This window comes from Tricharina praecox, assembly GCF_024521635.1.
Source record: "Tricharina praecox strain CBS 144465 chromosome Unknown BZA05scaffold_25, whole genome shotgun sequence".
Classification (NCBI taxonomy): domain Eukaryota; kingdom Fungi; phylum Ascomycota; class Pezizomycetes; order Pezizales; family Pyronemataceae; genus Tricharina; species Tricharina praecox.
In genome coordinates this window covers 437,474-449,807 of record NW_026250427.1, presented here as the reverse complement: position 1 = coordinate 449,807, position 12,334 = coordinate 437,474, and the positions used below count along the sequence as shown (strand labels likewise).

Below are 12,334 nucleotides of genomic sequence, written 5' to 3'. Positions count from 1 at the left end.
AAGGGTTCCCTGGGGGAAGGGGGGAAGGTTTCTCTGGGGGAAGGACTGCAAATGTAAAAGACTGCTGGGTTTATTTTTTCCATATATCGTACCTCTTCGAGTGGCTTGATTATGGTGGCTCCCCATTACACACCCGTTATCATGTTGCCCGCTTTACTACTACATACTACCACCACTGCCACAACTGCGGTCTACTACTACTACTACCACTACCACTACGGATGCCGTATACCACTAGGGATGCTGCATACCACTCCTACCACTCCTATTCTTACCTTTTGTTGTGGATGTTAGCGAGAAGGTTTTCTTCTCTTTGGCAAACTCCAGAGACAGCCAGTAACGTTTCCTTTTTTTTCTTCCATCTTTTCTTTTCGATGTTAATGATTTTTGGTTGCGGTTTGGGATTACGAGGGGACAGACAGACAGACGGACGGATAGATACCGTGAGGACCCAGCTGAGGACTCAATCCAGCATTTTTTGCCCAGTGCTGAGGGGAAGGGAAAGGGAGAGGGAGAGGGAGGGGGTGGTTATTCTAGAAGAAGTAGGAGATGAAGGACAGCTCTTGGGGATGGGAGCGGGAGTCTCGGGGATGGGATAGGATGGGAGGGCCGAGGGGATGGGAGGGGGATGGGATGGGAGAGAATGGGAGGGGGAGTGGGAGTTTACATGCATACATACACTTGAATACCACGGACAGGGACAGATTCTGTATCAGTGGTTTTCTGAGGTGGTAAGTCTGGCGAGTGAGACGGAGTGAGACGGTGTGGGATGGTTGGAGGCGGTGTGAGACAAGCTTGCGTACTTACAGGAGTTTATTGCTGAGGTTTACGTAGACATGAAAGATGGGCTGGCCCCTTAGCAGGCAAGCAAGTAACCTGTCTACAGTCACGAGTCTGTTTTCTAGACAGACAGAAAGATTTGCAGGCTTGTAGGATTATATGAGTGAGAAATGTCTTCACTACTTCTAAATGGTAATCGTTACGTTTTGCGGCGCTTCTTCGAGCGGGCTGAGACGAGTGATATCTATGAGTAGATACCGTGTAATTCTAGATACCGACATTCCTTACTTTCTTCCCCGACATTTCCAATAGCACCAGGAAAAAGTGGGGCAATGCGGCCTGGTCTACATATATAGCCAGTCCACGTATGGCCGCTCCGAAAAAGGACCTGAAAAAAGATCAAAAGGCCGATTACCTATTGAGGCCAAAGGCCCAGGAACGGGTTCCATCGGTTCATCGCACGTGACCAGAGGTGCTTACATAAAGTAGCACGTGCACCCATTGCAGTTAGCGGTCTGCCCAAAAGTCCTAGTAAACGATTTAGTCCAATTGCGAACTCCGCAGTCTTAAAAAAAAGACCGGCCCGAAAAAACAGGATAACTAAGGGCTGGTGCCGTACATACCGTATTTTATATCCAGGCGCAAGGTTCTGAAGTTAATTCGATCGACACAAAGTATAATCGCAAAAGAAGAAAAGGAAGGAAGCAAAGGTTTCACGAACGACGACCCCGCGACTCCATGTGCCCACTTCTCACACGGTCTCTCGTCAGCAACAGCCGCCTCATCCCCACGGCCACGGCAACGGCAACGACAGCAACGCGTCTCGCGCGCACGTACCTCAGCAATCCCTACCGCGACTCACCCAGCTCCGCACCACCCCCACTACCACACTCCACCACCAGCATGACCGTCCCACTCGAGGGCCTCATGGCGATCAACAAGCCGATCGGTATCAGCTCGGCGGAGGCACTCCGCAAACTACAGCGAATCTTCAAGCCCTCGTCCATCTTCGCGGAGACGCTTGCGGCGGAGGCTGCGAAGCGCGAGCGCGAGAGCAAGGGCCAGCAGCGGCGGCGGCGCAAGCAGTCTGCGCGCGACCTTGAGGTGAAGATTGGGCACGGCGGGACGCTGGACCCCATGGCTAGCGGGGTCCTTGTGGCCGGAATCGGCGCGGGGACGAAACAGCTGCAGCAGTTCCTGGGTTGCACAAAGACGTATGAGGCCACTGCCTTGTTTGGCGCGGGGACCGATACGTATGATGCGCTGGGGAAGATTGTGGCTTGGGGGAAGGAGGGCAGCTGTGGCTGGGAACGCATCACAGAGGAGGTGATCGAGAAGGAGCTGGGGGCCTTCCGGGGAGATATTATGCAGAAACCGCCGATGTTTGTTCCCCGTCCTCCTAGCGGTGTGCGTTTTTGCTAATACGAGACAAGATACTCGGCCCTCCACATGAACGGCAAGCGCCTCTACGAGTACGCGCGCGAGGGCAAGCCTCTGCCGGCCGAGATCCAGTCCCGCCCCGTCAGCACCGTCAGCCTGGAGCTGCTATCGCTCACGTCCGACCACGAGTACGAGTACCCCGCCGAGGAGGTGCCGGACGAGGAGAAGATCGCGTTGCTCGCGTTCGAGACGAAGCCGACCACCGCCGCCACCACCACCGCCGCCGCTAGCACCGAAGAGAAGGCCACCGGAGAGAAGCGTGCGCACTCGCCGGAGCCGGAGGATGAGAAGGCCGCTAAAAAGGTCAAGGAGAGCGAGGGTGAGGGTGAGCCCGTGGCTGAAACTGACACCGCCGAGGTGATTACCGTAGCCGTGGAGACTACGCCGGCTGCTACCCTCCCCAAAAAGCCAGAGGGTAAGCCGCCGGTTGCTACGTTCCGCTTGACTGTCACTTCAGGATTCTACGTGCGCTCGTTCATTCATGATCTTGGAAAGGCCCTGGGTACAGAGGCGCACATGGTTAAGCTTGTGCGCACCCGGCAGGGAGACTATGAGCTTGGCGGTGAGGGCGTTATCGAGTGGGAGGATCTGATGGACAAGGGCGAGGAGGTGTGGGGGCCCAAGGTCGAGGGAATACTGAATAAGTGGGCCGAGGAGAAGAAGGGAAAGAAATGATGGATGCGATATGAAGTCGGTTGATTTCACTGTACGATATGTGGTTGAAAAGTTCAATTTGTAGCGCTCGGAAGATTAGTCTGGGACAGCTATAACAATCTTGTTATATACTTCTAACGATGCGCCATATGTACAATCTACAATGCCGCAACAGCCTCGAAGCCCCTCAGCAGGTCGGCCTTCAGATCGTCCACATTCTCGATGCCCACGCTCAACCTCAGCAGTGCCCTGTCACATCCCGTGTCCGACATGGCCCTCCACTCGATCAGACTCTCGACACCACCCAAGCTCGTCGCGTGAGCCCACAGCACCAGCTTACTCGGCAGGGACTTTGCCATCTCCTCCGACTTCATCACCAAGCTAAACACGGGTCCAAACCCATTCGGCATCTGCTCCTTCAACCACGGTTCGTCCTGCAGACTCGCATGGGTGACCAGCTTGACTGTGTTCGCGATGACACTCCCCTCCTTCCGCATCTCGCTATCAATCCACTTCACCAGCGCCGTCGCATTCGCGCCTGCCCTGACCACTCTCAGCTCCAGCGTCTTGATACTCCTAACGCCCAGCCACGCCTCCATGCTCCCCATGGTCGCGCCAAGGTACATGCGCTCGCCCACGAGCGTCAACGCGGCCTCAGCGGTCCTGACGCTCAGCGTGCCCGCGAGCATATCCGAATGCCCGCCGAAATACTTGCTGCCGGAGTGCATGACGAAGTCAGCGCCGTGGCGGAACGGGTCCTGCAGCGGCGGCGGCGCAAACGTTGCGTCGACGGAGAGGAGCGCGCCCGCGCTATGCGCGAGTGAAGCGTAGTAAGAGATGTCGCTCGCTGTGCCGTCGGGGTTGAGAGGCGTCTCGACGTGCACGAGGTCGCCCGCCCGCGGCGGCGTGGATAGTGGTACTACTTCCATGCCGGTCAGACGAGAGATGATCGCTGCGGTGTCGTGGCAGCCGTGGTAGCCGCCGGTCATCAGGAGGCGCTTGGGGTTCACGTGCACGAGGAGCGCGTGGAACGCCGAGAGCCCGGAGGGGTATACGAGCGTGGGGCCATTGAGGAGCGCGGAGAGCGTGGCTTCAAGGCGGGTGGAGGTCGGCGCGGAGAGCCGCGAGTAGACGAATGGGAGTGGGGGGGAGTCCGCTGTCGGCTGCTCGAAGGGCACCAGTGCGGAGGGGCTGTTGGGGTACCGGAATGTCGTGGACACGTGCAGCGGGGGTGCGATGTCCGTGGTGTCGCAGAGGTGCTCGTCCGCGTGGATCTGGGGCGCGTCAGTGGGGGTGCGCCACGGTGTGGTGGGGTAGGGCTGGGTTTACGGCGAGGGTGGCGGGGGAGAGGTTCAGGGACGCGAGGGACTCGGGAAGTGGCATTGCGGCGGCGGTGGTGGACACTGGAAGTCTGGAGGATTGACTCTGGAGTGCAAAGAGTGCGGGCAATTGCCGCTTTAAGCAGAGAGCTCTGAAGATGATGCAATTGCGCTAATTGGAGGGATGCTTGATCCGCCTCCCCTGAATCCCCTCCCTCTCCCCCCACCATGAAGCTCGATCCCCGCATTTCGTCGTACGACTCGTTTACATAAAAGCCACCGGCTTTTGCCGGCCGGATTACGCCGGCCGGATTATACCCATGCTGCTGACACGACGACTACGACGGCCACTAATGCCATCCACCACCCCCCCGCGGATAATCTGCCGCTCGAACTACCATTCTCACCCGTACCGGCGGGCTCATTTTCGTCTTCGACGTCACACACAGCTTTGTCGTCGTTCTTCGCTTGCGCACACTGCGCATTGAACTGCTCGTCCTGGCCTGCGTTGCTGGTGGTAGTGTTGAAATACAGGCGTATTTGCTCGATCTGCAGGGTGACATCTCTGCTGGACGGCGGTCCGGACCACGAGCCGTTGTTGGCCCAGATGTTGATCATGATTTTCCCGGGCTTGTCTCCGTTAGAAAAGGAACAACGTAAGTGTGGGGTTAAGGGGACAGACCTCGTCCGGAACATTCTTGCTGATTTGACGCTTAAAGACGTTGTCTTGGTAGAACGAGGTCGAATTCCGTCCCCAGTCGAACCGGTGCCATTGCATTTCCGTCCATGGCTTGTCGAGGGGCTCCGTGAACGACGTGCCGGGGATCAGGGTGTCCGTCTCGACGTTGTACGCTGGATCACCATCACATGGTTAGCTGCTTGCCCTGCTGGCGGCGGCGGGGTAGAGGTGGGACATGCTTGGATGATTTATGTAATGCACCGTCTTGGAGCTATTCCCGTCCTTGGTGATGATCTCGATATCGGTCTCAGTAACATCGTCCTGGGGCGTGCGTCAGAAATCAACCATCAAACTCGCATCCGCATCCCCTTGGCGCCTACACGATAAAAGAAGAATCCCGCGACCGCACCGCCGGTGGCCGCCTGCGGCTGCACGACCGTACTCCGGATCCTAAAGCTGCCGTACAGGATGTCGTCACGGCCGGTATGTATCTCGGCGATACTCACGTCCTCGCCCTCCCGCCAGGCCCGCTGGCGAAGGTGCAGCTTGCTGTCCGCGACCCACACGTTTGCGGCCCGGTTCTGCCGCGGAATCGTGCCCAGTGTCGTGTTGGCTGGTACTCGCCACCCTTGAACTTCCCACTCGCTGCCCAGCGCGGTTGAGGAGTTCGCCGAGGTGTTGAAGGTCACCGCCGATTGGTGGGTGAATAGCTGCCCCGTCTGTTTTATGCGGTAGCCGCAGTCGCAGTCGGCTGCGGCGGATGGTGAAGTGATCAGGAGAAGCACCACCAACAGTAGCAGGAGGTGGGGTATGCGGAGGGATGTTGAAGTGGGTGATGCCCTGCGTGGTGGTGATGATGTGAGCATGTTTGCTTGCGAGGTACGATTGGTCCTGACGGGAACGTGCTGGTGGGATTGGGCAGTTGATCGGATCGGGTGGGCCGCTGGCCCTCGACTGGATCAATTCAATGTCAGACCTTATCAAGTCTCCAGCGAGCTTGGTCTTTCGACGGAGTGGTATGATTGAATGGAACGGTTGGGTCCGTGGGATGGCAAACCTTGATAATGATGGCAGACTTAGTCTTCCTTCCCTTCCTTTCCGACTGGCTATGTACTGGATGCAAGCACCTCAGATCGTGGCAAGCGATCAGATTCTCCTTTTATTCTGGTCGGTAAAGATTGGACTCAACTCCAGAGGAAGGAGGTACTGTCTGGTAATGATGGTGTTGTGGCCGAGGATATGGAACGGGATGTAAATGGCGAGCTGTCCAGCGGGACGGGTACTGACAGCTGGATATAGAAACCTCTACAACCTTCCTTTGGGAGCCCAATTGCGCCTCAGGAGTGCTGGAGTTTGGACGTCCGGAAGCGGTCGATGACCGCCGCAGCGATGCTGGAAGAGTTGGGCGTCCGGAATGTGTCGATGACGACCGCAGCAATGCTGGCAGACAGTGTTTCGGCGCGCATCGTCATCGGTATGCTATATATACCATGAACTATGTGAGGGACTCGAGATTCTGTCGATAGATATAGAGGACCTCTAGTCTCGAGAAATTGCGTAGTAATTGAACATGATAAGCATGGAGATTCTCTTCTATTTGACAAGGAGCACCACCTACCACCGAGAATGGGGATACTCGATTCAACATGTCGGTTCATCTCACATATGTTACGGTATGTGGTTCAAGTCACAGTCGCAGGATCAACCGGACCCCATGGAATATAAACAAGGAAACAAGGCAATAGACAAGGTCAATACACCACGACACGCCCCGGCACGCCCGAGGCAGTACCTAGCCACATGTCGGGCTGAGTGACCTGCCGCTGTATGTGTACAGCTGGCGTTGCATGGCCGCACGAATTTCGTTGCACTTCATTGTGTTCTGCAGGACCGGTATGTACGGCGATGCAAGGACCCGGCCGAGGTAAAGGCGTTTGTTTGTGCTTGTATCCCCGACAAGCGGGCTGGATCGGCATTTATAGTACCCAGTATCATGTACTTCTACCTGCACTGAGAGGCTATGTGCGTGCTTCAAGCGGAAGTCGGTGGTGGTCTGGTGTCCTCGGAGGCAGACGGCACTGTGCACTGTGCACTGTACATATACGAACAGATGCGCTCCTCCAACCACAAGCACAGGATTGAGCAGGAAGCGCGGTATGAAGCGGGAAAGCACTCGCTCAAAACGAACCCAACCCCTTCCCCGGCGGTATGTTGATCTGTTGATCACTTCGGATGTGAGCAGAGCCGACGCAAGCATGGATGGTCGACCCACGAATCCAGGGCGAGTGCATTCCAACTTACCTAGACGTTATTGATTTACGGCCGATTGCTCGGCAGTCGGCAGTCGGAGTTTTGCACAGGGATAGGTAGCTAGGCGTCGTGACCGGGTTGTATGTAGGGCTTCGGAACGGAGTATGTACGGTAGGTATGGGTCTTCGATGTGAGGGGGAGGTGAGGGGGAGCGGGGTGGGAAAGCCGGCCGGCCTGTTTTTCGTTTGTATAGTGAAAGATAAACTCTGTCCCTGTCTAAGTCACCTAGGACCAGTAATTCTGCCTGGTACATTGGGTGGATTGGGCGGATTGGGCGCTTATAGCTGCCATCTAGAACGTATGGACCCTGGACAATCTGTTTTTGTCGTCCTAGGTACTCTATAAACTCGATTCACACCCCTTTATTCCAGTTGAGTAGCTTCAATTCCTGCTGGATGGTTGGAAGCGGGTGTGCCGGTGAACTGGGGATACCGTGGTGCACAACTTTGCCGTTCGCACAAGACAACCACTGATGATCACTCGACGTAAAATTCATGGGCCAGGTAGTGTCATCTTTGTTTATATTCTCTGCTGCGGTCGCAGTAGTCTACATAGTAAGGCCAACAATGCATTAAGGTTCTCTCGCTCTATTTACTCTGCTGCGCTTAGAATTTGGTGGTGGTGCATGCCTTACCCTCACCCGGTAGAGTAGTTGCAGACTTGCATATCAGCCGTATATACAAGCCATACCCTGCAGTCACATCATTGTTGCCGCACCGTGCAGTACCATATACGTACTACTTATATGTAGTAGCGCACTTATTTTCATTCTTGGTAAAGCCCAAAACCACGTAGATATTGCAGGCATAGTCACCGTATGTAACGGGGAGCACTGCGGTGCTGCTAGAAGAGTATCGTGAATCGTGCATACGTAGAACGGCGGTAAAAGGCGTCAGAACCTTGAGAACTTGAAGTTCCACCCCACAAAACGACTACAGCATATAACGGTAGCCGCACATGCTTCCGCAGCACTCCACAGTGCACACAATACCTCCGCACATCAGCCCTCGGTGGCACAGGTATCATTTCCCCAACGCTCCACACTCAACAGCTGAAGCTCCCACCCTCTAGACCTTGGGAAGCTGGGAGCTAAACTTCGAACTTCGTGGCTCACGATATCCAACCGCGGGCCACAGGCCACGGAAAGAAACCGGGCCTATCTCCTGCGTGCAGTGTCTCCAAGTCACTGCCGAGGTCCCTACGTCACTATGTACGTATACCTATACATCTCCACTCTACTACACAACGTCCTGCATGTACGATAGCGATGGCGAGCGGGCTCCGGATCGCCGCCCGAGGCTGGGTGGCGAGCCTTACTTTCTAGGTATTTATATTGCGGATATATTCAATATATCCGCAATGGTAACTAACGATGTAGTTAGAGGGCGGGTTCTCAGATCTAGATTTTGGTTCGAGAGTTGTGGTGCTGGTATAACTATTAACAGCCTACAGGCCGGCTGGATACATCCATCCCGCCACACGCTCGCTCGCGTGAAATGCCGATTGATTGGTCGGTCACGTTGAAGCCAGTACATGTGTTCCCACTCGTTCACCTCCGAGTATGCAACAGAAACAATTGCAGCCCGTCGGTAGAATTCTCCGGCTTCCTGGAGTTCCCAAGTTTTAACGCCAAAAGCTCTATATATATTTTGCCCGTCCTCACTACCCCTCACTAATTCCAAAAGCTCTATCTATATATATTCTGCCCGTCTTCGGTATCCCTCACCGATTTCCAAACCTCAGATTACCATGACTATACATTACATTACCTCTATCCGCATTTCCATATCCACATACCTACACAGGTTCCCTCACCTGCCAATATATACCTAATCCTGTCCTACCGCTCTAGATTCTACACCGCCCGGGTCGAACGCGAAATCTTCAAGCGTTTTAGATTCTCCTTCGTCATCAGGCCGCCAGTGTAGATGAACTGCTTCGCTGTTAGCTTGCCGTTCTCGCCTTACAGCCTTACAGAGGGAAGGAAGGTGGTTTGGAATAACGTACCGTGGGGAAAGCGGCGAACAAGGATAAGAGGCCTGCGTAACCAAGTGTTAGAAGGCGAGCAGGGAGGGAGGGATGGAGGGAGGGGCAAGGTTACCCAAGACCAAAGTCACAGTCTTCCAGCCCACAGCGTCGTTCAGCAAGCCGGCTGTGTTACCGATGTCAGCAGGGAGTTTACAGGATAGTCGTAACGTAAGACAGGGCAGGGCAGGTATACCTAGCAATGGACCCACAACGGACCCGCCTGCGAATGCAACGTTGAAGAGACTGTACTAACACCGGGAAAGAGACCGTTAATTGTCGGTTCCATAACCGCACTTAACGTAGGAGGACACATACCGCCTGCCCATAAGCGCCGTTCGGCCCGAATCTACCCGGCCTTTTGCTCTCGAGGTCCCGTACCACCAGCGTTATCTCGGCCATGACCGGTGCCATGACGAGCGCCAATGCCGCTCCGGCCAGGGCCAGCAGCGCACAGAAAAGGACGATCTGGCCCACCTCGTTCTTGTCAGGTAGACGCAGCAGGATCAGGAAGGGAGTTAGCAGGATGAACCCGCCCGTGGCGAATAGGCGGGGTCCGTAGCGGTCGCACATCTTTCCTGCGGGATTTTCAGCATTGATCTGGCGACTCGCGAAGGGGGGACAGCATACCGATCAGTGGGGCGAAGAACGACGGTACTATCAGTGCAATAAACATCAAGCTGTGTTTCCATGTAGGTCAGCTCACGCTCGGGACTCAGCTTTTGGGGGGGAAACTGTACCCTGCGCCGGTCGGCCCGAAACCGAAGGTGTCGTGCACATGCAGTGGAACCTAAGTGGAATGTCAAGCCATGATCTCCAGATGCGCAAGCGTGGAATAACTCACGGTTGTTTCGAACGATGTCGTCAGCACTGCTTGCATCAACGTCGCCCAGAGTGCAACAAGAAGTCGAGGGTGTCCCAGCAATGTTATTACTGGGGGCATTCTCCTTAGGAATAGTCTTATTTTGGATAGCTCTTCAGGGCTAGAGTCTGGCTGATCCCCACGTTCTCTTTCCTCTACCGAATCCGGTAATACCGTTCCTTGGTCGCTTCTCTCCAGATCTGCAGGAACCGCTGGGTCGCCTGCTGCTTCTTCTTCCGGGTCCATGTACTTCTGCGCAGTCTTCTTCTCGATGACGATGAGCCGTAGCACTATGTCGACGCCGATCAAGCCGAACGCCATGGCGAAAACTACATTTGTGTAAGTACCCGCCTGCAGTACGACCAACCGCCATATCGAACACCCTACCAGCATAGTAACCGCCCCTGTCCACACGTGTCAGCACAGCGTCGCCGATACAAGCCCACCCGTCACGGCAACCTACTTCTCGTACACGACACCGCCCAGTAGCGGCGCCACAAAGATGCCCAAGCTCATGGCCACAGCCACGACCCCCATGCTCTCGCCGACCTCATCCTGCCCCACGGTGTCTACGAGCAGCGCCAGACCAACGGTCCACACCACCGCCGCGGATATCCCCTGCAGCAACCGGCCGATCACCAGGACCGTGATGTTGGAGCCGATGCACAGCATCACCGTGGAGCCGGCGAGCGTTACTAGACCGGCCATGAACGGTGCACGGCGGCTGGTGGTGCGATCTGGACGTCTTCGGTCAGTATGTACAGTCCTGCGGACGACGGACGGATGAGAGCGTCCAACTACGTGCCTGCTATGTACCCGCAGACCGGAGATCCGACTAGTAACCCTACACCATAAACGGCGAGCAGTACGGAGACCCTACATGCCACGGATGGTCAATATCCATCTCGAAGGCAGGAGCGACGGAGACCGTCCACATGCGTACCATTTCTGAACACCTGTTTGGAGAGCACGAGATAATATAAGCGGTAGCTCCTGGGTACGGTCGGGGCAGTGGGAAGTGCGTACTGTCTGATGAAACACCCACCCGGTCCTCGAGGGAGAAGGGGAACACCGGTACGATCTAGTAGGTTATGTAAGCAAGCGGCTAGTCACTTAGATACGCATGGATAATCCGCGACGGCGAGCGCCGCATAGGCGAGACCGGCATAGTCCACGGAATATAGGTAGCACGCCGCGGAGCATCAGTATTATTGTGTGGATATGATATAAAAATCTCGAACTCACCAGGCCGTAAAGAAAGACGTCCTGTCAAGTACACCACTCGTCGGTCAGTCCAGTCCGGCAACAAAAAACAAACCACCGTGTGCCGCCCCCACGGTCCGGTCAGCCGCAAAAAATGAAAAGAACCCCACCGTAAAAACCGCCACCGCAACCACCGCGATGATGAACCCCTTCCCGCTGCGAAACTCCAAAAACATGGGCTTCTTCAGATGCCCCCGGGGTGCCGTCGTCACATCACTCTCGGATCCGGGCGGTAGCTCGTGCTCTTTGCAGTCCTGATCATGCTCCATCGTCGTATGATAGTTATGCTGGGCGAATAGAAAAGTCGTGTAGTGAACTAAAGGTATGCTTCTCGGCAGTGAGCACAGAATAGTATACTCTCGATGGAAAAGTTAGTTCACGATCGGAGCTCCTTTTTTTCTTCTCATTCTTCCGGCTCGGTAGATATGGTGGACTGCGTATACTCCGGGTAATGTTTATGGGCGTACCCGCCGGTCGTCACTTCGGCGGCCGGGATGCGGGGGGCGAAAAGAGCGAGGGGCCGTACCGGCGTACCGGTAATATTTTGTTGCCGTCGCGAAGGACCGGCCGCCTCAGGGGAAGGTGCCCTCGGAATGACATGCTGAATCAAGATCGATCATAAGCTGCTTCTGCAGGCGGGATACGATGGCCAAGAAAAAGGCTTGAATCTGGATTTCATAGTTGTCCCGGTCCCCGAACTTTCGTTTGGTCATGTTCGCGAGCAGTGGTGTATGACTGTATGTACTCGGTCCAACTTCCATCCCGAAGTTAATACCTTCATGGCGAGATTCCGTGCTGTGTGTATTCGAAATCAGCAACGAGAGCATTCCCCCACCTTGATCGAATCCTCAGCCCAGGATAGAGTTCGAAGACCGTCAAGTTCCCGCGTTGACAGTTTGGGCCGTACCTATGATAGACTCATACCTACGGATTGAAACCGACTAGGAATAACCTTTTCCCTAATTCCTTGGAGTCGGCCGCCGAGGCCCGGGGGGTCGTCGA

The 12,334-nt window shown here is 55.3% G+C and overlaps 4 protein-coding genes across 4 annotated transcripts; 1 reads left to right on the top strand and 3 right to left on the bottom strand.

Annotated features, from left to right (window-relative positions):
• Positions 1 to 1,683: 1,683 nt before the first annotated feature.
• BZA05DRAFT_342178 (pseudouridine synthase) lies at positions 1,684 to 2,895 on the top strand (the record flags this gene model as incomplete). Its single annotated transcript, XM_051481024.1, has 2 exons — positions 1,684 to 2,162; positions 2,214 to 2,895. The coding sequence occupies 2 exons, from the start codon at positions 1,684 to 1,686 to the stop codon at positions 2,893 to 2,895; spliced, it is 1,161 nt and encodes a 386-aa protein (XP_051336627.1).
• Positions 2,896 to 2,970: 75 nt separating this feature from the next.
• BZA05DRAFT_407608 (cystathionine gamma-synthase) lies at positions 2,971 to 4,439 on the bottom strand. The gene is made up of 2 exons (XM_051484643.1): positions 4,204 to 4,439; positions 2,971 to 4,148 (listed from the first exon to the last, which is right to left on the bottom strand). The coding sequence occupies exons 1-2, from the start codon at positions 4,255 to 4,257 to the stop codon at positions 3,033 to 3,035; spliced, it is 1,170 nt and encodes a 389-aa protein (XP_051336626.1). The 5' UTR covers positions 4,258 to 4,439; the 3' UTR covers positions 2,971 to 3,032.
• On the bottom strand, positions 4,405 to 6,179 carry BZA05DRAFT_144402 (concanavalin A-like lectin/glucanase domain-containing protein). The gene is made up of 4 exons (XM_051478933.1): positions 5,253 to 6,179; positions 5,112 to 5,193; positions 4,876 to 5,045; positions 4,405 to 4,823 (listed from the first exon to the last, which is right to left on the bottom strand). Exons 1-4 carry the CDS (start codon positions 5,736 to 5,738, stop codon positions 4,506 to 4,508), a joined length of 1,056 nt encoding a protein of 351 aa, XP_051336625.1. The 5' UTR covers positions 5,739 to 6,179; the 3' UTR covers positions 4,405 to 4,505.
• Positions 6,180 to 8,819: 2,640 nt separating this feature from the next.
• Positions 8,820 to 11,820, bottom strand: BZA05DRAFT_407593 (MFS transporter-like protein). The gene is made up of 15 exons (XM_051484642.1): positions 11,443 to 11,820; positions 11,315 to 11,335; positions 11,096 to 11,150; positions 11,013 to 11,025; positions 10,875 to 10,945; positions 10,533 to 10,806; positions 10,457 to 10,473; positions 10,052 to 10,398; positions 9,948 to 9,997; positions 9,838 to 9,887; positions 9,526 to 9,785; positions 9,404 to 9,458; positions 9,284 to 9,334; positions 9,190 to 9,221; positions 8,820 to 9,115 (listed from the first exon to the last, which is right to left on the bottom strand). Exons 1-15 carry the CDS (start codon positions 11,599 to 11,601, stop codon positions 9,038 to 9,040), a joined length of 1,533 nt encoding a protein of 510 aa, XP_051336624.1. The 5' UTR covers positions 11,602 to 11,820; the 3' UTR covers positions 8,820 to 9,037.
• Between the last annotated feature and the right edge of the window lie 514 nt (positions 11,821 to 12,334).

Bases quoted from the DNA above. Each gene is read 5' to 3' on its own strand.
- BZA05DRAFT_407608 (XM_051484643.1), bottom strand. From the start codon at position 4,257: ATGCCACTTCCCGAGTCCCTCGCGTCCCTGAACCTCTCCCCCGCCACC. The intron at 4,149-4,203 runs GTAAACCCAGCC...GACGCGCCCCAG, and splicing joins TCTCCCCCGCCACCCTCGCC to ATCCACGCGGACGAGCACCT.
- BZA05DRAFT_144402 (XM_051478933.1), bottom strand. From the start codon at position 5,738: ATGCTCACATCATCACCACCACGCAGGGCATCACCCACTTCAACATCC. The intron at 5,194-5,252 runs GTAGGCGCCAAG...CGCACGCCCCAG, and splicing joins CGGGATTCTTCTTTTATCGT to GACGATGTTACTGAGACCGA. The intron at 5,046-5,111 runs GCATGTCCCACC...ATGGTGATCCAG, and splicing joins GCATTACATAAATCATCCAA to CGTACAACGTCGAGACGGAC.
- BZA05DRAFT_407593 (XM_051484642.1), bottom strand. From the start codon at position 11,601: ATGGAGCATGATCAGGACTGCAAAGAGCACGAGCTACCGCCCGGATCC. The intron at 11,151-11,314 runs GTGAGTTCGAGA...ATAACCTACTAG, and splicing joins ACGTCTTTCTTTACGGCCTG to ATCGTACCGGTGTTCCCCTT. The intron at 9,888-9,947 runs GTACAGTTTCCC...ATGGAAACACAG, and splicing joins TTCGGGCCGACCGGCGCAGG to CTTGATGTTTATTGCACTGA.